This window comes from Lagopus muta, chromosome 1 (assembly GCF_023343835.1).
Source record: "Lagopus muta isolate bLagMut1 chromosome 1, bLagMut1 primary, whole genome shotgun sequence".
In the NCBI taxonomy this organism is placed as follows: domain Eukaryota; kingdom Metazoa; phylum Chordata; class Aves; order Galliformes; family Phasianidae; genus Lagopus; species Lagopus muta.
Window position 1 is genome coordinate 72,675,154 of NC_064433.1, and position 26,097 is coordinate 72,701,250.

The 26,097-nt window shown below is 39.6% G+C and overlaps 1 protein-coding gene across 3 annotated transcripts in view; it reads right to left on the reverse strand.

Moving 5' to 3' along the window:
* Window positions 1–7,411: 7,411 nt before the first annotated feature.
* CCND2 (cyclin D2) overlaps window positions 7,412–26,097 on the reverse strand; it is a 39,594-nt gene continuing 20,908 nt past the window's right edge. For 2 of the 3 annotated variants that reach the window (XM_048933892.1, XM_048933893.1), the window contains one exon: window positions 7,412–12,093. In XM_048933892.1, coding sequence (XP_048789849.1) covers window positions 11,941–12,093 — 153 coding nt within the window. In that variant the 3' untranslated portion in view covers window positions 7,412–11,940. The other variant, XM_048933894.1, reaches the window with a different exon arrangement.

The following is a 26,097-nucleotide window of genomic DNA, read 5'->3' on the forward strand; positions in this document are numbered from 1 at the left end:
GTGGGACTGCTGCAGATTGGAGGAAGACCAGCTTTGCTCTGCAGCCATCACCATTCTTGGATGAAGAGCAACTGGGGAGAGAAGCAGAGTGAAAAGGAAACTAAACTGAACAATCCCACTCACCTACTTACCGCCTGCAAGGAATGTCTCACACATGATGCATATCACAGTGATGTTTGGTAACTCAAGATTAAAGCTGGCATCTGAGCTACATAGAATAAATCAGCTCTGCTCCCTAGTATACTTTCTGGGCCAACTGTATCTTGGCAACCTGCAAGGTCTATAGAGAGGATGTATTCTTTAACACTGAACGATGACCTAACTGCTGGTAAAATGACAAAGTAACAGAAGAGGCAACCAAAGATAATCATTTTTCCTTCAGAAATCTGAAGTTTTATGGTTTACAGACAGTCTAATTAGCCGTAATATTAGTTGGTCAGACAGCTGAGTGTTTTGCAATAGAATTTCACAACATAGTAGAATAAATGAGTTTTGACAAATGATTCTGGGTTGCCAGAGATCTGACCTAACTTTGAAATTTTTTTAACACACACACACAAAAAGTATATAATTGAATATATACATGTATATAATTACATATATATATATATAATTGAAGGCTATAGTTTTCATTTTCTAACACCTTAAATCACCTGATAGATACTTAATACAGCAGCGGGTCTGTTTCACTTCCCTTTTATCTTTCCTTAGTACTGTGGCATAACCTGTGTCTCAGAACTGACATTTTCAGTGGGTGAAATTAGTGACATGTCTAGCCTCTGAATGATCCAATGCCAAATGACTCAGCTCTGACCTATTTCTGTTGTTTCACCATTATAAATAATTCAAGTTTTCTTTTCCATTGTTTAAACATCTTCTTTTTGTTGACATCTTCATCTTCACAGCATGTATATTTTTTACTTCTTGTTTTACCTTTCTTATTTTTTATTTTTTCCTCTTCAGTTGTTTCTCAAATCTGCTGTAGCACATCATGTCATTCTGTGATTATGGGCCTGTGTTCTAAATTGAACCAGTGAAACAAAATGTTTATAAAGCATAACTGCTAAAACAAGCAAAGTAGCTTATCAAATGAGGAATAGTATTTTGAGAAAATCATCTTAGGAAGAAAAATATTTTGTGGAGCTGTAATTTTTTTTTTTTTTTTAATGGGTAACTTAATAAATAAAAATAAAAAATAAATAAATTTCAACAGTGTTGACTATATACTTAAATCATTATCATGTGGATTGTATAACACTAACATTAGACAATATTGGCGATCCAGGGAAAGTTATCCCTCTGGAATAACAGCTTGCTACTAGAAATGCGAAACAGAAGTCATCAGCTGGGCTGTATTCTCTGTATTCCCTCTTCATTTTGGGTTCTGATCTTGCATCCTGATCTTATAAGGGCACCACCCATGCAGAAACCTCCGCTGATTTTATCCTCTTCTTTCCTACTAATCTTGCCAAGGATCTGCTGGTATGAAGAAGTTCGTGACTTGGTCAAGTCCTAGCAGAGAGACTACTGCTCTAGCCAGTTTTCAAAGTTGACAAGTTTAAGTACATGGTTGTGTAATACCTTTACAGTAACTACAGTAACCATTTATCTCCATGGAAATGCCAACCAAGAGTACAATAACAGTATTAATAGAGCTACAAAACACTACTTTTCAACATAGCTACCACCATTATCTATGCATTTTGATCAGCAGTGAACAAAAGCCTGTATGTTGCACTCACAAAAATCTGGACTAGAGGAGGTGACCAACTGCCACTGTTACCACTGCAGAAATGCACCACCCACCACCTCACTGTGCTAACATCCACTGTTCGGTTTCTGTAAACATTCAGTAAGCATCAGTGAATGTCAATGGATGCATTTCTTTCTGCATGGAGAAATTCAGTTACATTCTTTGATTTATACACAAATCCATGTTAGACGTAATAATATCAGGTTGCTCCTCTGCTGTCATCCATTACATGACAACAAAATTTAATGGAATACTGGTGGGAAGGTTCGGTCTCCACTGCTATCTCACCACCATCTGCCTCTGATGTAATGGGAGCAGCCCTCATATGTTAACTGCTTTTAGGAATGTGTTTGATTATTTTTACATGGCTTTAATTGTGATATACCAGCTGCAGGCCTGTGTGACTGTTCTGCTAAACAGAAAACCTTCAGCACTTCTTCAACAGCACTCCAGGCTAATTTGCATAGACCTTGAACTGTGGAAGCTCAGGCCATGGTTGCATGCTCTCTGTCTGATGAAAGTGTTCAGGTGAGCTCTAGGTTAAGAGATAGGTTTCAGGTAAACACTTTGCTTTCCAGAAGTCTGTTAAACCCCCATCATTTCCTCCAAGAGTAGTTGCAGCCATCAGTTACGTTACTGTCATCTAGTGGCCCTCAGGAAATATGCACCCTCAGGTTTCACAGTTCAAGTCAGGTTCCCATTTCAGTTCTGTGTGTTACTTGTGTTATATATTTAATCTTTTGCTCTGGTGCTGCTAGCTATCAAGGATAATCACATCCAAATTTTACAGATTTCTGTTGCAAATTTCTGTTTTGTAAGGCCAAGTCTTAATAACTAAACTTGGGAAAACACATAGTACTGTCAGGGCACTCCAGTACTTTGAATACCGTGTGTAAGAAGCAAACCCAGAGAAACTGAAATAGGAATCTTTTCAGTGAGGCAAAGAGGTTGACCATGAGGAAGCTGGGAAAACAGAGGGAAACTACTGTTTGGGTGTGCAGGATAACAAGTACCACATTCATTGCTTATCCTCCAGCAGATTTTGTCACAGAATCACAGAATCACAGAATTGTAGGGGTTGGAAGGGACCTCCAGGGATCATCGAGTCCAACCCCCCTGCCAAAGCAGGTTCCCTACAGTAGGTCGCAAATTGTCCTATTCACAATTCTGCTCAGCTGCTGAAAAACCTAATAATCAGAAAGGGCAATCTTTTGCTCTTCAGGTAATCTCTGATTCCAGCCAGAAAAACTACAGATCTTGCTCTAAGAAGCATTAGCAAATACTCTGAGCAACTCTAATCCCAAACATGGTCAGATGACCTTTCTCCTTCACTGGTCTGTCCTAATTCTTCAGTAGTTTTTGCATGTTACATTTTGAAAAAACTAAAATCACATCCCAGTTTATTTTTAGGGAAAAATCATTAGTAATACAGAGCTATCAGCACATCATTTCAGTAGGAGTTCAGACATTTAAGGATACATTTTCCCTTTTTTTCTTCTTATTTACTACACTGTGCATCAGCTCAATTCTGTAGTAGGCTGCAGCAGAACACAGAGCAGCTCCTCTTTGCCCTACATATTACATACACAGCTCTTAGTGAGAAGTTTCCCAGCTTTTACTTATTTTAACATCTTAATAGTTCTTAGCTTAATGTATCTGCTACCAACAGTTACCTTTCCTTAGACACTCAGCTCTGGGCAGGCAGTAGCCACAGTGCACCTGAAGCCCATACTGAGCTGTAACCTGACATTCTTCTTGGCATGTGCCTATAGTAAGATCTCACCAGTTTTCACCATTTCCCCCTGGCCAGTAGTGACAGTAAGAACACTTGCCCTTCACTCTGTAAAAATGTTGTGTACTTGTGCCCTTGCAGCTGCACATAGATGAAATGTAAATTCTCTCTGAAGATACTTTAAAATATATGATATTAAGAAACATTAAAATTTTGTGTGGGGGGGGGGATTATTTCTTTTAGTATTTCAAGGAGGTGCAGAATAAGCATGGTACAGCCAGCTTTCTCCAAAAAATGTAAAGGGACCACCAAGAATTTTTTAGAAGAAACTTTCATCTAACTGGAAGAAATGTGCTGTGGAAGTATGAGAGCCTAGTCTGTTTCCCTTAGTGCTAGTGGTCTGGCTGTGATGTGCAAAGTAGTACAGAGAAGGCTTTAATATAATGGTCTAAGTATTAAATGTGGAGGTTGGTGGCCCTGCATGTGGCAGGGGGGATTCATGATTCTTCAGGTCCCTTCCAACCCTGGCCATTCTGTGATTCTGTGATAATTTCTCTAGAAACTACTCTGTATTTATGGCTGCAAGTGACTGTAAACATGCAAACTATCAGCAAGTCAGATGCATAAACAAGACTATACTCTATCCTAACCTGTTTCTTCTCTATGCATGTTCTATCTTTCTATCTAGATTGTCATTGACAAAAGATGTAGTTCACAACTCTCAGAACTTAGATCCTAATGTTTTCTATTGAAAAAAATGACTTGGTGAGACTTACCAGAGATTCTAATTGCCTTCACAACAGTTTTGCATTTACTGATGTGACTGTTAATTTACAGTACAAGGCACAAATGAACTGAAGTTAGTGAGAAAATTATATACCTATTAAAATTCAACAGTGGAGTTCCCATAGCCTTTAGCAGGGATAGAATTTAGTTCTGCTAGTACTGGTTGCATTAGATTTGTAGAGTTTTCTACTTCTTTAGAGCAGTGTAGAATGAAGAGTCATAACATAATTCAATACATTTAGAAATAATAATTGCAACAGAAGTGTTTGAAAAGACTTCTGAAACAAGCATGAAGGGTATCTTTGAAACATGAAGCTAAACTCTGTATTTAGAAAGACATTACATTTGCAGTCCCTTTAGAAAGATTTCTGAAAAAAAATTTAACAATCTAATTCATATGCTGAGATTGGAAACACTGAGGAATTGCTTTGTTTTTTTTTCCCCTGAAATCTCAATACTAAATCTTTCTTTCCTTTGCCTTCGTAATTTTCTTAAACACAAAAGTCAGTCTAGCATGTAGTTGTTTTAGAGCATGATTTTGCTATGTTGCTGCTCCTTGAAGTCTTCAGGCTGCCCTCATGTAACATAGAATCATAGAATGGCCTGGGTTGGAAGGACCAAAATGATCATCGAGTTTCAACCCCCCTGCTATGTGCAGGATTGCCAACCAGCAGACCAGGCTGCCCAGAGCCACATCCAGCCTGGCTTTGTGCCTCCAGGGATGGGACATCCACAACCTCCTTGGGCAACCTGTTCAGTGTGTCACCAACCTCTTTGTGAAAAACTTCCTCCTAACATCTAACCTAAACCTTCTGTCTAAGTTTATTTGCCCTTGTCCTATCACTATCTACCCTCCTAAACAGCCGTTCCCCCTCCTATTTATAAGCTCCTTCAAGCACTGGAAGGCCATAGTGAGGTCTCCCCGGAGCCTTCTCTTCTCCAAGCTAAACAATCCCAGTTCCCTCAACCTTTCCTCATAGGAGAGCTGCTCCAGCCCTCTGGTCATCTTAGTGGCCCTCCTTTGGACCTGCTCCAAAAGCTCCACATCCTTCCTGTACTGGGGGCCCCAGGCCTGGACGCAGTACTGCAGATGGTACCTCACAAAAGCTGAGTAGAAGGGGACAATCACCTCCCTCTCCCTGCTGGCCACCCCTTTTTTAATGCAGCCCAGAACACAGCTGGCCTTCTGGGATGCAAGCGCATACTACCGGTTCATGTCCAGCTTCTCATCCACCAGGATCCCCAAATCCTTCTCTACAGGGCTGCTCTCAAGGAGATCTTCCCCCAGTTTGTATAAACACCTGGGATTGCCCTGAACAAAGTGCAGCACCCTGTGCTTGGCCTTACCGAACCTCATTAGGTTTTCATGGGCCCACTTCATGGACCCTCTGTATTGCTTCCCTTCCTTCCAATGTATCGACTGTACCTCTCAGCTTGGTTTCATCCGCAGACTTGCTGAGGGTGCGCTCGATGCCATCATCTATGTCACTGATGAAGATGCTGAAGATGACTGGTCCCAAGATCGACCCCTGAGGGACATTGCTTGTGACTGGCCTCCACCCTGACATATAGGATCATCATGTAAGAAATTGTTTACTGATGGTAAGAAGACTATGACACACACCAGGCATATAATGGAACTTAATCCTATCAGGTGTGGCTTCTTGGCATTCAGCCAGCTTTCTCTATAGAAAACAATTAAGCTTTTGTCCAATTAATTTGAGTTTTAAATTCTGCACACTATATCCAGTAGCTCATTTTCAACATGTTTATTTAAGCTACAACAGAAAATCTCTTTTCTGTTAAATCTAGATTTAGTAAAACTTCTTTAAAACACAAAACTGCAGAGCACATCACTGAAGCTTCAGTAGACTACTGAACAGTACAGAGGGAAAAGAATTGGATCTACAAGACCTGAAATTAGATCAGTGGGCATCTCTTGAGCTTTAAATTACAAATGGAAGTTGAAAGATCAATCCTTACGTATTTCAGTTGACTCTTAGTTATGTCTATGAAATGCTGTAGGTTGCTAATTACATTGAAGTGGTGACCAGAGGAAAACGATAACTCATTATGCTTTAAAAGCTCTATATTTGGTAACTGGTAAAATGAAAGGCTTAGAGTCACTTTCAGGAAATTTTCAGAAGACCTTGCCTGAATCCACAGCTCCAATTTTGCGTGATTTTTACTAGAAAAGTCTGTATCTCCTGACTCAGACATCATTATTTACATCATATTTCCCATCCCATCAATTATTTTTCTTCTATTTGTTCATGCATATTTTTTTAGTCCTATGTTTTTTCATTTTAGGAACGTGTTCTCTTCCTCTAAGTATTTTTTATTCTCCTTTTTCAATATATTTTGTTTTCTTCATTTTCTTTCACTTCACTTGTCTATTTTTACCTGTAGTATTATTCAGTTTATGATGGTATTACTTCTTCTTCCATGCCAAAACAGTTTCATTCTTCAGTGCCTCTTTGCTCTATCCAAGTGCATTCAAAAGCCTTAAATGCAGTAGAAAAGAGGCAGTGCCTTCTTACAGTGTTGTGAAGCAGGAGATACTGATTTCAAGCCACAAGCATCACGTGTGCATTTGCATGAAACACAGAACTGGGAGAGAGTTACTGTCCTGTCTCCTGATCACAGACTAAGCAAGAAGTCTGGATGCACAGAGGGTCATTTCTTCCCATTGGCTTCACCAGCTTCACCATAAAACCCTTTCCTTTCAATCACCATTTGCTCAAAGCTTATAGTAAGAAAAACTGCAGAATGTTACAGCCGACTTTTAAATACAACAGATAATTGGAGATTAAATAAAATTTAAATTGGTTGCAAAAATGCGCACTCACATGTACTTACAAGGACTTTTCTACCAGTTCATTTTCATTTCCAAGAAATATTTTAATCTAGAAGCTTATCATTTTTAGGACTTTGTTCTCCTTAAATCTCTCTGGATCTTTTCACAGAAGAAACACGTCAGAATTTGCCTATTAATGATAAATGATGTTCTAGAAGAAAACTTCTGTGACTGCAAAATTCAACAGTTCTCCTTTTATACATCTGGTAACGTGATCTATCTAGATAAAAAGCTGTAGAATCACACTGTCTTTTGCACACTGAATAAAAACAAGACACGCAAATTTAGGTCAAGGTGAGTTTATTGTCTATACAGCATACCTAATTCTGCCAGAACACTTTTCTTAAAACCATCTTTAAACTAGTCAAAACAACAGATTATTAATAAAAAGGACAACACTGAACAGAAAAGACCTTTTAAAAGGTAATCAAGACTATACTGTATCAGAGTCTTATCCATCCAAAATAATCTCATATACTTTCTAAATACTTTTGTTTACGCTGATCATGTCTACTACCACACTTCCTAGCATTCCCTGACCATATAAACATCCATATCTCTTAAAGAACATATTGTGAGAGAATAGCTGACTTGATATTTCATCACACTCATTAAAGCAAAAAAAGAAAAAAGAGCTTGAGAACAGGAACTGTGCAACTGAGAGTGATTTCTGAGGTACATGAGAAAATACTAATGAACATAGTGGAAAAAATCCAGTGGCCATGTGGTTCACTGAGTATTTAAGAGACATGCACATAAATCACTGAAATAAATATCTAATATACTATTTTTCTTTTTTATGAGCATGTTGGTAATACAAATAAATTGATTATGAGGTGCTCCTACTCTACATTCATTGGAGGGAGAAGATCAAAATGTCAACAACAAATAGCTGAGAGACAAATGCTTTACTCAGTTAGGCCAGTCATCTGGCACATCAACAGTAGTTGTTTTTTTTTAATTAACCCACAGGAAACTTTTATGATATCTGCAATTCAGAGAAAAAATCATACATCTCATTTGCAATAGCAGTATTTTTTGTTAACATCTTCTAAAAGGGGCACTACAGAATATTTTTGTTATGAATGCTCCTGTAAAACTATTCATGTTCTTTACAAGTATGTTGCATTCTTATAAAGAATGCCACGCAGTGGATGATGCTCCCAACACTCACAGGGGTTGCATGAGCCCGCTCTGCGGTGGACAAGTCTCCGCTGCACAAGAGCCTGCAAGGTGCTGCTGCTTCCAAACCAAATCTTGTGCCTACTACTTGCCCCTGCAGCTGCAGTGAGGTGTGAGAGCCACAACACTTACAAATATTTCTAGTGAAATCTATGAAACCATGAATGTACAGTCCATGCATGGGCAGACACAGCAGACAGAAGCCTCAATGGGGAGCCATGTGGTGGACAAGGACACTGCAGAACATGGGGCCAGCCTTCATTCCCTGCATGCAAGTACACCTGTCAGGGCAAAAAAGCATGCGCCTCAGTCCACTGACTTGGCTGTGTTTCCACTACAACAGCCTACAACATCCTGATGGCACATTAAAGATGGAAGAAAACTTCATGTAATTCTCAAGAGCAGGGCAGTTCTCACAGCTATTTCTCCTGTCTATACTCAGCCATGCTGCGCGGCAGAACTGAGAAGAGCAGAGCATGTAAGTGCAACGCTTACAGTGCTCTTATGCCCATGCTTTTTATGTGCAGCTGTGCTAAAAGGCAACATTTTGCCCACAGTCTGAATGCTTTTCCATTAAGCATTAGCACAAAAACTTGTGCATGCAAAAGCTGCCAGAGAGTGATCTGATCTGTCAGGGAATATTACCTCATGCGTGTGCTGCATGTGGCTTTGGAGTCTTGCTAATCACAATGCTTCCAAAAATCAACTATCTTTCATTTAAGAGTGATGCAGTTGCTGAATTTTATGTGCTTTCAGTGTGAAAAGCCACTGTCAGAACAAAACCATCCAGTTACCATTTTTCAGCAACACAGCTGTTTGAAACCTGCTCTTGCAGGCTGTGAGGTATTATGCCCATCCCTATAGCTGCTGTGGCCCTGAAGCCACTTGGGGGAAGAGCACTTGAGCCCTCAAGCCTCACTAAGAGCAGTTATTGTTGGCTCTTTACAAGATGGAGACTTCTGCACACAGAGCAGCAGTTTTGAGCACTATGGCTCAGGGCTCAGAGAGGATATGGAGAGTGCTGACACTTGACCACTGAGGCACAGCAGGCAGCTGGGCCAGGTTGTTCACATGGGCTGTGAGGCAGAGCTGGCCGTTCTGAACAGCAAGACTCTGAGTGCGGCCGTGCTGGTGGCCATCCTGCTGCTAAGCTGTTAAGCCTGTGGGAGTCAGGCATTACTTGTGCTTGTGTGGGCACCTCAAGGGGCTGGAGTGCCCAGAGGGAGACGTGTAGCTACCCCACACATCATCCACGCGTCCATGATTAGGGTCTGGAGGCACAAGAGGTGCTCCTGGATATGCCCTTGAACCAGTGTATTTTTTCCACTATGAAAGACCATAAGGGAGCCAATGCCCCTGCTTGCTGCAATTTTTCCCCAACACAGCTGGTGCAACTGTGTTCCACTGACCAAAGCACAGGCCCTAAGCAGCCACTTGCACCGATAGCTCTGCTGAGGCCATCAGCAGGGAATAAGTAACTGTCATGTTGTGAGGTATTGTGAAAATGGGAACCATTTTTATCTTGTCCAGTAAACCTGAGGTAAGTATACCATCTTTGAAGGATGTGATCAGGAAGGAAAAGAAAAAGAAAGAAAAAAAGGAAGTAAAAATAAAAATAAATCATGAAACACGCTATTAGGAAAAAAAAAACAAAACAACCCAACCTGTACAGGGCATTTCCAGTAAATCACAGAATTCATCATATCTCCACTTAACCATCTACTTCAGGATTTGAAATTTAAGCAGTAAAATAATATATTATAAAAACGTTTATAAAATAGCAGCACACTCAGTGAAACAATACAGCTAAGTACTGTTAATGTGAATAAGAATGAAACAAATCATAGCTTCTTAGCAGCGCACAAAAAAAAAAAACACCCAAACAAATAACCAAAACTTTACTCCATCTTCTACCCTCATCTAGCCAAATGCAGCTGAGTCCATTCATATAATATTCTTCAAAGTAGCATGTTCTTTCTGGACTTTGTCTGAACATTGCAACCATTAACATTGCAACCAACAACTTCATTCTGTATATTTGCAAACTGTTAATACAATCGTGCAAAAAAAAAAAAAAAAATTGCTCCAACTTCTTTGCCAACTAACTGCCTCTTCTTTACAGATGGAGCAGAAAAATAAATTCAAGTACACTGAATACACCTTTGTAATTAAAATCCAACTCTCAAACCTCAACGTTCACCACTTATATCTTTTGCACCAGCAAATTTTCTTTCATTGTCCATGGATAACATACTGGTGGTATTCAGATCCTTCTGTGACACTGAACAATACAAATCATGAGGCTTTTATCCGGAATGTCATGACGGGAATGTCACCTGAAGCAGGTGTTGGTATTTCCAGAAACACCACAACTAAAAAAAGTACACCAGATACTGGAGAATATTGACTATAAAAAGCTATATGCTTTGCTTTTGTGTCTTTTTCCTTTTCCTTTTTTTTTTTTTTCCTTGGCAAAAATGTCATAAACCATTTCATTTAATCCCTTACGAACAATTTTCAAAGTGCTTTTTGAATGAAATGATTTATAATAATGTTCACTGTGGATCAGTAAAGTTACTGAAATGCTCAAAAAGCATGACGGGGCAGTGGAGGAAGCTGGGTAGATAGGTCTCACACCAAATCTCACCTTCTTTAACACAGTGAGTATACGTTAAAGAGGAAAATGGACACAGCATCATCTAATTATCTTTACACGAAGCTGAAGAGCTGCCAAAAGTTAACATGGATGTGAAACAATATCTCTGTAAAGGAACATAATGCTTTTTCACAGATGATCCACTGCATCTTGATATCCAAAGTTCGGAGGCGATCTGATTAGCCGACTGTCAAAATTATTTGTTGCATTTCCCTCATTTACCGTGAGTACTCTATAACTTCAGCTTGGCCCACAGTTGGGTAGAAGGGATTGCCCTCATGCCAAAGATGCTGCTGTGTTTAGAATGAACCATTTCTGAAGGAGAAGTAGAAATAGTCATAGGGGAGAGGGGAATTTAAAGCAAAACAAAACAAAAAAACACCTTCTTTTCTAGCTGGCAAAATAGAACATCTTTCTTGAGTAGCAGCTACCACAGACAGCAAGAGTAAACAAAACTAACATACAAAGATCCAACAAACACTTCTGACTACTAACAGAGGTGACAGATCAGCAAATCTCTTCTGCATTGAAAATGGTTCAGTTGCTTCAGGGACCTTTTCCCACATTGCCCTAGCCCTTCTTCTACTGCTTTGAAATCTAGTCAAGCCATAAAATTGCACACACAGTTCCTTTCTTAAATCTAAAAAAGGGGTGTATGCAGGAAGTTGTAATACACAGACAAGTATACTCTCTTCCCACAAATGCAGGCTTACATTTATCTAGCTATTGTATGCTTTTATAAGCATTTAATATCAATGATACATAATCAAATAACAATTACCAAATACACTGCGGGATTCCCTTCTGTAGAACATCATGGGCACCAAATGTTTTTTTCATTATTCAGTTTTTTTCACCTAAAAGAGCTTTACATACGCTCTATGTGGGAGTAGATGAAAAAAAAAATAAATCTAAGAATAGTAACAAAAATAAAAGGGGTGGGAGAACAAGCCTGACTTTCTGTGCTGATGTCCTCACAGGTTGATATCTCTCACATCTGTGGGAGTGCTGGCCTGGTCCAGTTCCTCAACGGTCTTAGAAGGATTGCTTTGTTGTTGCTGCCGGACTTGCCTAAGGTTGCTTATTAGCACCGACTCAATCTGTTCTTGACAAGCTTTAAGGCAGTCCTAGGAGATAAAAAGCAAATTGATCAGTGTGTTAGATATATATTTTCCATACTGAACTTGTAACGTTTGAAGAGCAGGAAACGCGTATCTGCTGCAGCAGAAAATAACCTTGAATTCTCAGAGATTAGCACTATTTACAAACTCCCCTGGATTAAATCATGGTTGTCCAACCTTTTGGCTTGCATGGACCACACTCAGTGCAGAGGAATTGTCTTGGGCTGTAAATAAAATATGTAATATAGTTATATAAAAGTAACAAAATGTCTTGTATTTTTTTTCCACATTTTTTATTAAAACATCCGATGACCAGCACCCACCTAAGAATACAACTGTTTGCTGACCAACAGCCCAATTATTAACACAGTGTCTCACCAGCTCCTGACCAACACCCAACCAATTCCCATGCAGCAGCTGCCCTCAGTCAACTCCACACAACTTTACAGCCTTCTGCATGGTATCACGTTATATGCACTAAACCCTTTCCTAATTCAAGCCAGCCATCCTGGCTTCACTCAATACGCTGCCATGCCATAATGGTAGCAGCTCTTCCACCAAGCAGCCCAGCCCTGGGTACACTCCAGTCACTCAGAAACAACCAAAACATTGATGCTTTCTTAACACTGCCTCAGCTAAAACTGTGACATACACAAGTATTCCGGATATTTCTTCTGCAATTAATGTGTTACCTTATTATTTTTCAAAATAACACAAAGCCAAGTTTAATAATTAAATAATAAAACATCCACATCTGTTTAATAACAAAAAATGCATGTCTGTGGGAACTGTTGATCGTGGCCTGAACCTCTGATTGGCCACCTGAGGCAAGCAGTGAGTCCGCCACAGGAGTACAGGTAAAGGCAATTCACTTGTGGTACTGGAAGGGGTGGAGCCTGGCTCCACCTCTCTTAGATCCCATTTAAGTACTGACTATCACTGAGGAAGGATCTCTTTCTGGAGATTGCTCCTTGTGGAGTTTATTGTGAGCCTACAACATTGGTGAGCATTTTTCATTTATTGTTTTTCCACTGTGATAATCCTACTTAGCCTAACCTCTGTATGCTTACTGATTGTACAGCATGTCCTCACAGGCACACATGCATGTGTAGGTAATCTGAAATACTGTTATTGGTAATTGCTGTATTTTACTTGTCAACTGGCACAAGCATATGTAATGTGTAATACACACAGGCTTTGATTCAACTATGCACACTATGGTGGGTGTGAGAGGCAGAGTTGGCATTGCATTGCACCCTCCCCTCCACAGCATTTTCACCTTCTACACAGCCCATGGTAAAGCTGTGTGCAACTGACTCATAAAAAATATCTCCAAAATAATAATGTTATAAGTTTATGATCTTGTGGAGCTGCATTATTACTAACTGTCTAGGTGCACAAGTTAAACACATCTAAGCTGTACAACACTAACTCTACATTCATTAGAATTTCCAGATCTTAACATTTTACCTGCCCTTGCTCATTTGTGTAGTCTTGAGTAAGAACTCAAAGTGCTCCTCAGTGCTCCTGTAAAAAATGAAAAGTAGGGTATATCTGTACTTTCCTATGCAAAGTTCAGGGATTTGAGCAGTTTTTCACTTAAGAAATACTGAGGTTTTTCTCCTGACATTACCAACATGTGCTATACCAACAAAACACAGAGGCACGTGAGTTTTACACAAACTCAATTCACCACATAAAAGTGAAGGGTTTTGAGGTTCCCAAAAATGTGCAGTGCCCTGTCACTGTGTAGGTCATGTATTTGGCACCTCAAGACAAAGGCAAAAGAAAGGTGTGAAAATTCAAGCAAGAATGAAAGGTCCAGAACAAAAGAAACATCAAAATTTGAACAGTACAGCTTCCAAATTGCACACCATGACACGGAGTGGCACAGGCTATTGACTCATGCCGTTCTTGATTTTTCTTTTAAAAAGTCTTTATTGAAGAAGGAAGAACCAACTCTGAGTTAAGTCTCCAAACAAGAATCCCAAACTCTGAACAACACACTCAAACTTTAAACCCAGAAAAAATCACGCTGTTTCATAGCTGGGCACTGTGGAGGGAGATAAAGCATTGTTCACAACAAGGGAACTAATTATACAGCCCCGAGTACGCCAGCAGCACTGTTCTCTGAGCACATTCCACAGAAGGGATTTCAGCAGCACTGGAGGAAGAGGTGTAGGGTACCCTCTCCACGTCTTTACCTGCAAAATTGGACTATTTTAACAGCACCAACAGTCACTGATCATTGTTTCAGAGAATGCTGAAGAAAAGACAGCTACGAAAAAAAGTCATGAGCCAAAAATGCATAACCAAACCTCTGAGACCACTATACTACAAATTATACAACATAACTTAGCAGAAAGAGCAGCATACAGTGTAGCAACACAAATCTGGAAGCCCTGTACATTACACCTCCTGCAACCCTCACACAATATGAACAAATAAATAGGAAGGACTCATTGCACTTAAACCAAGACAGTGACAAAAAACAAGACTGTTAAAGTATTACCACACATTCCACGTCCTTGATAGTGTGTTGGATGGTCAAATAATGTGGTTACTGAAAAAAAAGAATGTGAGAAAAGGTAGATGAACTCTTAGTTATAGAACAAACTAAGAAATAAAACTTAGGCCACAACTATATCAACACAGTGCCACTAGTGTGTAATGTGCTGGGACTGAGACACTGTCAATACTGGCACTGATATCACACAGGCAGATCACAGGCACTATGTCAGCCCAGAAACAGAATACAGAATGCAAATGCAACTCTGGAGAGCAAGACTGACTGGAAACATCCACTTTCTCCATACAATATCAAGTTATTCAGGTGAGTTTGAAATACTAATGTACACAGTTTGTCATCCTGGTCAGACTTGCAAAAACACACCAAATGCAAAGTATCTGTTCCGCTAATGGCATTTACATTTATGATGCATGCAGTTAGCTTTGCTGTGCCACAAACATCCATTTTTCTTGGGTACTAGTCAACAACTGCTAGCTGTAAAATCACGTCCTCTCTTTTTTGTGAAGCTGTCCTATAATGACCTCTATTTGAAGATTCATCTGCTGAAGAGAGAATGTGAAAAATGGCTTTTCAAATTAGCCCAGGAAAAATGGGTTGATGGGATGCTGGCTGTATCGAAGACAAAAATATTCAGCGATGTGAATCACACCAGCTAAAGCCAACAACTAGAAACAGATGTTTTGAATCTGAGCATCTGGGATACCTGCATGTAATCAGAACCCACAAGTTTGTTCCCTCAGGAAAAATAATTATAGCGAGTAACACCATGGTGAAACAGAGTATGATGAGAAAAAAAACCTCTGCTATCACAGTACATGCACATGGACAGACCAAGTCTTCCCTGTGCTCCATTTGTCTTGAAACCAGGCAACTGTGGGACTGCTTATGAAAAATCTGACTAGTGGTCAAGTTCACTGTTTTGCAGGCATACTCTACCTACCCCAATAAAGCTCCACAATAAACAATACTTCTACTAGCAACTTTTCCTAAGTTTCGGTCACTGGAGCTAAACTTCATGCTTCATTCTTTGCCTCAGGCTGATAATTTTATTGAAGGTGAGAAACCATAACAAAAGAGATGTTGTTTCTGAGATGAAGGAAAGCAGGTAATTTTACTAAAATTAGCCATCCTTTAACAAAAATTTTCAATCATGGTGTGTTTTTAGCTCCATCACTTCCCTGTGCTCAGAATAGCTTAGGGAAGGCTTGGTGCTCACCTCTTGTAGCGTGAAACAATGAAACAGATACTTGTGAGCACACCTGTAACAGTTGTTGCCTCCTCAGTCTAGAGGACACCAAAGCCAAACAGGAGCCCAGGTCCTGGACAGCTGGAGTCTGGCAACACAGTCTCAAAAATCTTGCTACTCTAATACAGGTGTTAGCAAGTTTCATGAACTTCATTCAGAGACCTGAAGACTGAAAAGATCTGTGCTTTGGAGGAAGGCAAAAGTTATTACTCTCCTATTCTGAAGAGAGCATTTTGCAGGTAATCCACAGGGATGCACTGAATTCCCTACAAGGACCTGTATTTCCACCCTCTGGAATTATCCAGATTATAGTAAAAATCCACCATATCACTGACAAAGGATCGGAATACAATGTAACATGATGCTGAAGCTGGGAAGTTGGAACAAGGAGAGTTTGTTTAAAATTGTCTGGTCAGCAATGAACACTGAATTCAGGCATCTGGTTGTAGGCTGATCTCACAGAGCACAGCAGTTGCTCTTGCTTGTGCTAGTCATCATCTAAGCACTGGAAGTACTCCTGCATTAGCTGTGTTCCAGAGATCACCCTCTTCGTATTTGTCTTTGGGTCATGCCCTGATTTATGTCACACCTGTACCTCATCCCAGTGCTCAGATATGATGCTCTTGGAAGATCAGAGGTACTGCACAGGCACAATAACTGCACTGCCACAGCCAATCACAACCATTGTCACTGTCACCCAGTGGATAACTGTGGAGCCGAGAATCATAGAGCATCCAAAATGTCAAATTAATTCAGAGATGTGGAGATTCTCAGTATATGACAACTAAGGAAATGACAACTCATTAAAAAAGCAGTACCCAGTAATGTTAAAAAATGCTGATGTCAGTGTGCCTGCCCTTCACTACACTGGCAGTCACCTGATCACTGCCTCCCTTGCTCTGCAGCCAGGACACCAGTTTGTCCCAGTGCCAGCCCTGGGCTGCATGCCCACATGAGTTTCCGCTGCGCATTGCCTCTGCTCCTCACCAATGCCAGCTGCCCTTCCCAGCATTCCATGTTGCAAAACTCCTCACATGGCAACCATGTCAGCAGAAGGTTAATAAAAAAAAACATAGTTATCAAACACACACTTTAAGAATTTGCTTAATTAGATAAAAATGGGATTGAGGAAGGGATGCCTAACATCCAACATTCCAGAGCTTACCCCCAGAAGGGAGGGGACTGGGCTGCCTGTCTCTGCTTGCACTCACATTTATGTGTGGCTCTTACAGAAGGCAGAGAAGGGAAGCTTTAAGGGAAGTTTGCTCAGAGCAAGCAGGAAGTCTCAGCAGGGTGAAGACAAGTTGAATGTCTTTGAAGATGCAATAAAATGTTAGCACAGTGAATTCTGTGATAAGATACAAGACTGACAAGCAAGATTTTAGCATGGCTCACTTTCTCTCAGAAGGTAAGGAGAAAGATGTGCCAGCAGCTACAAAAAAGTGAAAAGAGGAGGAAGCCTATCTAGTTTTTTTTTTTAAGGTAAGAGCATGTACTTTTATTTAATCAGGTAAATGTTTTTCATAGGTGGGTCTTGCTCTTGCCTATTGGGAGCTCAGTGATTTCCTAGCATTGGAATCATTTTTTTAATGATGGGAACTGGATAAATTCCTTGGCCTTTTTTCAAAGTACTTTACTGCCAAAAGCGACTGAAAATTCAGATGAAGAAAATCCCCTGCTGCTTGGGTGGGTTTCAAGTCCATCGTAAGCATTTACCTGTTTGTTAGACTGCAAATCATTTTTCAGGAGCACAGAGCTGAGGAAGCTATGCTGACAAACAGCAGACTACGTGGCTGAAACAGCCATTTACTCAAAGAAAACGCTTCTTGCTTGTAGGAACAGATGCTGACATTTCCTGAACAGATTCTGAGAAAATGCCTGAGACCTAATCAATATTTTGAGAGCAGATTTCAAACCTGTCTGCATTTAAGTCAATGGTCAAACTGAGCAGGATCAGATCTATAAAAAGAAGAAAGAGCCACCTATTTGCAGATTTCTACAACAAACTATACTACCAATGTTCTCACCCATTTGTAGATTTCTACAACAAACTACACTACTATACTACCAATGTTCTTTTTGCATAAGAATCTCTTCTTCTAAAGCAGAGTGATGTAAAATTTCAAAGTAACATGTCCTTCTGAATTTTACTTTATTTTTTTACAAGCAGCTATAGACTACTGAACTTAATGAGGCAACTTCCTTACAGCCAGGCTTGGGGAAGAAAGGGTGGTGACATATGGAACACAAGGCCTGAGCACTTGGAGCCAATACTCTGTTTCTAAATATTCTTACATGTTATCATTTACACTGAAATTATAAAAACTTGTAAAAAGTATTTATTTAGTGCTTTATTTAATTTATTAAGAGGCTGAAGTCTCTTAATACTTTCATGCAGAAATGGGTCATGTTGTACATAAAACCAATAAAGCTGTCCAGACTGGAATTGTCACAGTTTGCATGAATTTTACCTTACATAGATATCTACAAGCCACCAATACATTTACTGTTAGCTCTGATAGGTTGGAAAAGACCTTACAGATCATTGAGTCGAACCACACAGGTATTCAGATAGCAAGATGGCTTTTCACAGACCACGCTATCTGCATGACAATAGGTGAAACCTGGCAAAACATAGAATGGTATGGATACCATAGAGCAACACATTTTGTACAAGATGAGATACTAATTAAACACGTCAGTGGCTCTTCTAATAAAATGGAAGTTGGCAGACAAAGTTCAGATCTCGTCAATATGACACATGATAAAAATTCTAGAATTCTTACATGATAAATCCTAAAACCACCTTTGCTGTGCCATAATCTGCAACTAACTTCAAGAATTATAATATATACCAGTTGGATGGTAGCGTTACATGCAGTAGGAGAAATAATGAACTTATGGTATCTAATCAGCCCAATGACCATAACGGGTGTAACATGAAGTGATGTATTTTGTAGATGGCATTACCACTCCAGTTTGTCTCACTGGAAGCATCAATACAAATTTAAGTGATACAATACAAACAAAGAAGGAAAAAGCAATCAGGGTAAACAATCTGGCTTTTCCCTGAGATGGTGGTATTAACCCCTACAAGTTTCATCCATGGTTTTGCTGAACATATACATATTTTACTAGTAGACTTTCATTTTGCAAGCTCTAGACAGTACTGACAAGAACAAATTAAAACTTTAAACATCATATAAAATAAGAAATATAAATGAATTACACTATTTTCAGCAGGTGTTCTTTGAAAGAGCAGTAAAATGTACTGAAGTAAGGGCTATAGATTTTGCCATACAGGGAATAGGCCATTTCTTCAGAATATATGTAATTCCTTTTGTTTTTTGTGTCACATGGACCAACTTCCTCATTCTTCTTTATAGTCCAGTAGATTTAATCATAAAAATAGTTCATGTACTTTCCACTCCATAGTTTTATTTTAACTTTAGCATATGCAGAACTGAAAAGCCAATTAACTTTATTGTTTCTTCTCTTTTTTCCCCGTTTGATTATGTTTTGGGAGAGTTCTTCATTCCTGGACAGTTTTACTAGAACAACTGAAAAGCAGCTGAAGGAATATAAATGTTTTTCTGTGTTCTATGATGAGCAACTTCGTAGCTATAACAGAAATGTTGATAGTAAAAATGATTGGTAGGAGCAATCACCAGTAAAATGGAAGAATCTAGTTATTCCTATCAACAATAATTGAGAATTTCCATTTCCATGCATGACAATCTTTAAAGAAAGCAAACAGACTAGTAAAGATCACACAGAATATCATATACAACTCATTTTCTTGAGCTTTTTAAGCAGCACTGATTGACCAATAAGAAACCACAAAGCTGTATCTCAGAACCCTACCAGGGAAGTATGGACATCCAGCTGTGAAAAGCGTAGCCTGGCTACTCCAGTGAAAACACAACTGCAGTTGGCAGGGTTCAGCAGGCCTGTCATTGCTACTGCTGTCCTAGGCCAATGACAAAGGAGATTAAATCCTCTGTAATGACAAGTATGAGGGCAAACACTCAAGTCATGGAGCAGATCATTTCTCAAGGATTTTCTAAACCCAAAAACTGCAGACCTTCACAACCAACAGCAGATGAACAACAATAGGACTGTTTATTGTTTAATTATTTAATGTGCATAAAATATGCACACAGGTGACTAAAAAACCACGTAGCCAGTATTTCTTTACACTCCCGCATTCCCTAACAAGATTTAGAAGCCTGGATCTAAACCCTGGATGTTTTGCCATGTGCTGAAATTCCCAAAGTTTAGAACCCTACAAAATTTTTCTGGCTTCGCAGTATTAAAGCATAGTCGACTTTCCACATACAGGTTAACAACTTCACAAATAATTGTTAACATTCCTGATGTCTGCTTTAAATATCTCCTCCTTAAAACTAATTGTACAAAGGAAAAAAGGACTTTCTTAGGTGCAAGACTTGATAGGATAAATGGAGAAGCTCAAGATACTTTAAATGACCATACTGCTCAGCTGTTGTGTAATCCTTGCTTGGATAACTTGAGATAACAGCGGTGAGACACGCACTGAAGAGCTGGGATTTACAGTAATTCTAGCGAGGAATGTATCATCTATACTCCTATACATATCTATCCAATATATCTATACAGAAGAGGGCTGGATTCCTCTGCTTCATTGTTGACATAAACAGGAGTTCCTTCTCCAACCAAGTCTTTCATTTGCAAAACACCGATCATCAGCACACCACCATACTTCCAAACATCCTGAAAAGCAGCTGTGGGAATATTATGCCCATTTACTGCATTTATTCTATCTCACTGCTCTCACATTTATTGGATGCAATTTAAAACCAGAAATATTTACCCTGCTAAACGCGACTATTTCTGCTACTGTGACAAATAGCATCAATTACAGATAAGCCTGACTGAATTCCATCTGAAAAAAAAAAAAAAAATTAATTAATTTACTGTTCCAAACATTTCAAAGAGATTATGTAATATGACTAGTATGAAGTATCTGAAAGTTGGCACATTTTTCTTGGAAATTTTTCAGCCTTTCTAGCACTTTGAGCAGTATATTTTGTAGATTTGGTTGGACTCTTTGCTTGAACAGTCAGTTTGTTGGTTTCCTGTTGCTCACGTGGGTACTTCTCATAGCAACAGGGAAGAACTGGAAAAAGTGACAGTAAAGCCAAAACACTATCAGGGTGATCCAGGGGGCAGATGCCATGCTTTAATTTACACTCCCTGCTTAATGCAGCTTGAGATTTCAAGTTGCTGATTTCTCTCCAACAAGTATACAAATATCTGAAACTGCTAGACAAAAGCTGTGAATTTATATTACCCTGCTTTACTAAATGCTGTGATTGCTTATCAAAATATTGGATTTTCTGAAATAACCTATTTGTCTGCCTTACACCAAGCCGCTTCATGGCAGAGAACGCCTGGAGGGGATCTCTGCTGGCTGCTATCAGCATCCCTTGTCAACTCAAGCAGGTCGCACATCTGCAGCAGCAAGGGTCAGGGCAAGGCTCCAACCAGATGACTGCAGTCTATCACCAGTCCCTGAGCTCTGACAGCTATGTTTGTGATGTGGAGCTCATTACTTGGGGGCCTCACTTCCTCTGTGCGCTGGCTGGCTCTCACAGCACTGCACTCTCCTCTGCATTTATGAATGGATTTGACGGAACTCAGCTATTAGCCTACAGTGTAACTGCATCACCCCATTGTTACTACACACGCACAGCACTCACTGGGGAACAAAAAGCTGAATGAACCTGAGCAGCTGCCAACTCAGGCAAAGACAACTTAGGAAACTATCTCATTCTTCCTTTCTTTGGAGGCTATTTCGTCTGTTGTTTCCTCGCATACAAAATGTGGTCTGCAACAAATAAAGCTGGATGAGATACAACAAGTCCTGATACTTGGTTCCAAAACCACAGGCTCTGAACACTGCAAACAGGAGAATAAATGGTGTATGTGCCTTAGGGACAATGTTTAAATGCTGCCTGTTCAAGGACAGTTTTCCATGATTTTATAGTGCAGCTCAACAGGAAACAAATTCTTGAATGTGATGGTACTAAATACCATTTTTGTACAGCAATTTGCAAGGATCTTTTTGAAGGGACTGTTCAGACCTCAGGAAAAAAAAAAAAAACAGCACTATCATATATAGTGCATTTAAATGCAGATATTTTAAATGCCATTTATTTTGGACCCCATTTTCAAAACAGCTTGAATCCACATTTTCAGCAGTTCACAAATAGTTGTTTTTTGACACAACATTAAGAAAAGTTTGGTTTCTTTTGCATCCTACCACAGGCCCTCAAGTATGTCTTGGATTTACAAATACTCTCAGAACACACCAGTCCCATGTAGGAATAGACTTGAAAGAGACTTGTGGAGTTGTATGCAGGCACGTGTGGTCTGCCTGAAAATCCTCTCCTTATGCAGATGCAGGGGAGAAGAACTTCTGTCATTCGACCACAATCCTGAAAGCTGTGTGCTACAGAATATGCTCCTACAGCAGACATAAACTTAATCATCACACAGAATGAACGAGGCCAGCTCTTCTGGATACTACCATTCAGTTTATTTCATAAGCAACCTGCTAACTAGTTTAACTTGAGATCTAGCCTTGCCTGTTCCATCTATGATTTTGGTTTGAGAGTATTTTAGTACGTGAACATCATTTCCCTGTTTCAGTGCTCTTCACATAACAGGAAAAGGTTGGGAAGGACCACTAGATATCATTTAGTTCAACCTTTTGCTCAGAGCAGAATTATCTTTAAAACATAGTTACATGCCTAATTTGCATATATTTTAGCCTCTAGAATTCTTCTCTAAGGTGCTTTGTAACAGAGAAGACCTTCATTTATCTAGCACTGCAGTAGTTTCTTAAGCTCGTCAGTCCTCTATGCTTCTCCTCCATTAGGAGATCTGGGGAACAAGAGAACATACAGACAGTTTTCCAGACTCAAGGGAAATGCAAGCAATAACTGGGTCAAATATGTTTGACAAGCACATGATTTATAAGAATGATCCCAGGCACAAAGAAAGAGGCAACTTCCAGACAAATGGCTAGTAAGCTGACATGCTAAACTGATGGCAACTCTTCTGGGAAGCGAAGAGAGAGACTCAACCAAGGCAGATGTGTGACAAAGCAGAATACTGAACTCAAGCTCTCAAGATGCCAGGCTTACCCCCTACCCATTCACAGTTATCCGTCCTCACATCCCATAGTTTTACACCACAGGAATACTTGTATCCTCTTCCGAAGCATCTGGCTCCACTGGGGACAGGATACTGCGTACACTGGAGTCCTTGTCTGAGATGCTATGAAAATTCTTGACTTGCCAAGCTGTTTATTTTTCCACTGCAATGATCCACCAAGTGATGCACAGGGAGCTCATGCATTTCCTGTAAGAAGTCTATTAACTATTTGCCTACCAGCCTCTTGATTCCTCTTCAAGAAATTGCAAAGGAAGTGTTCCCATTCTGGCAGCAAAACAGCTTGGACTGTGTCATCCCTATCTTGCAAAAACTGTGTAAAGCTGAGCTAGACTAGCTCTTATCGACTCTTTAGAACAATAATTATCAGAAAAGGCCCACTCAAATATAACCAGTAGAGCATATTTTTGCTACCCATAAGGCTGTGGAGTGTCCTGAAGTTTCTCCAAGAGTTGCTCTCTGACTATTATTTTGGTAGATGGAAGGAGTAATGAAAGATTTGCATGGGGTAGTCGTCACTGCCTTTTTAAGACTGTGATTCAACCTTCACCAAATAGCCAAGGACAGCTATTTATCAAAAACCACTGTTATCATTACAATGATACTGACAAGATGCCTCGTACCATTTCAGCTAAAGTCCAGAGCGCTGCTTTGGACTGATACACAGAAAAACAACATCAATGTGTTTTTGAAGGAAACACTCGTGCTGTTTGCTCATCCAGCAGCAGAGTTCTAAATTAAATGGTGTTTATTAATAACATCTTTTTGGTCTAATTCTTAATGAAACACCCAACACATTACAGCATTTAATGCCAAACTCCACTCAGCCACACCAGTGTCTGCCTAAAATAACTCCACCGATCTCAGCTTTTCAGTTCATGCTACTGTTTTGTTTCCTAAAAAACAGCACCCTCAACTATCTTCAAGAAATAGTAGAAGTTCAGAAAGTCTCTGCAGTTTAGTTACAACAGGATGTCATTATCATTCTCCTTTTTCATATGCTTGAAAATTTAAAGCTCAATTTTTTCATGCTTTAACTCAGACAGTGTCATTTTTTTGAAAGCTCATTAAAATGTTCCAGTTTCCAAGCTAAGCAATCTCTCCACCTCCTTCATGCAGCGATGGGGTTTTAAAACACTTCTTTGCTGCTGAGTATCTCAAAAACAGTTTCAAATACCAGTAGCATGCAGTGTGGCCAGTTCAGAAGGTGTCTTTACATTCCTCATAGTGCCTGGGTAGCATATCAGGAAAACTTATTTTATTTACTAGCTGAGGCCAACTGCAAAATGTCAAAACTCCCCAGCACTTCCCACATGCAGCAGAACCCTGCAGCTCTCTATTGCAAGCTGTACAGGTCAGGAAGGACTCTCTTCCAGCTGCCCACAGGTTTCTGCAGGCTATCAAGAGGCAGGAAGGGGCAAGATCATTTCCCTCTGCAGAACTGTGAACTCTGTAAGTTACCTTGCTTTTTTCACGCTGTGATGCTCTTGCAGCCTCCAAGCTCTAAATTCTTGGTATTCCCCAACCTACCTTTAGAAAACAACATCATTCACACAGCAATGATGAATTTATTGTGTCACTGCAAGAACAACTTCCAAGCAACAGAAATTAGGAAATCAGAGAACTGAAGCTTTTCACTCCATTTCAATTAAGACCCAGCATAAAGTATATTACAATAGTCTTTACTTTTCATTAACAAAGCCTTGAGCTAACTTTTACACAATCCAACCAGTACATTTTTCTCAACGATATATTTTACAGATAAGGCTGATGTTGCCACCTATCATTTAGAGTGCCTGATAACTCTAAGACCCTGTTTTCAGCTGCTTTTCCCTGTCTCCCAAGCTTTAACAGGTGAGATGATTTTTCAGTCCTGGCTCCTAATTCCAAAACAGAAGTCATGGGGAAACACATCCACCAAGTTATTTCTGCCATTTCTAAATATCTGGCTAATGAAAAATATACTATTCTGCACAAGTTAACAATTATGGCTCCTTTCAGCTGATCTGAGACTTTGAATCTTGCAGGAGACAGATCGAATTACAGCCAGCTCTCCAAAAATGAGCATCTTCCAAACTTGGCCACACGTGAATATCTTGAAAAATTACAGCATATCTAAGTTCTTTAAACGTTTAAATGTTTGAGCAGCAAAATTATCTAGAAATCCCCTTTGTACCAGGGGTGCTCTCACTTAAGTAAGCAGCTTTTTAGTAGTCTGTGCTGCTGTGGGCAATGATGAGATGCAAAGAGAAGAAAGCTTTTCTCAGTGCCAACAGATTCTTGGAGAGGATGTGACTAGTAACATCCTAAGAATTCTTTGATATTTGGGAAGATTTTTTTTTTTTTTTTTTTTTTTTTTCCCTTCAAAGATATATAAGCTCAGCCAAATTTGGGAAGATTTTTACTGGGACAGAGCAAAAAGCACATTTTTGACCAAAACATCAATAAAATTTCAAAGAAAAGGCATGATAAGTTTTTCAACAAGAAAAATTTTATCTTTTTTTTCTAACCATTTAGGAGATACTAGGCTGTTCTGACAGGTATTTTCTTTCAAACTGAATTGATCAGGTTAAAACATTCAGAATGAGAAAAAGTTGTACAACCTGCACGGTACTGCAAAAAGGCCTTACATTAAGAAGCACTGGGACGCCTGAGAAAGCTTCCAGTATCTCCTATAAGAAAGAACATGAGCTTAAATACATACCTATAAACATCAAATGAACAGAATCCAAAAACGCTCCTAAAAGAGCAAAAAAATAAAAGCCACATATATCTTCTCTGACATGACCTTGTACGATATGCCTGCAGCATTCTCTGAAAGTCAATTAACAAGGGTTCTGTTAGATGTAGAAGAAAGAAAATCCAAAGAGAAAGGCACCCTATTGTGACTTTTCATTTGTCCCTAAAAGCCTTCAAAAACAACCCTGGTATGCAAACAGAGCATGGGAAGAGCCAGGTTCTGCAACAGCTGGGATCCTCATTCAAGTACAGTCTTGAAGGTGGAACAGCAAGGCAC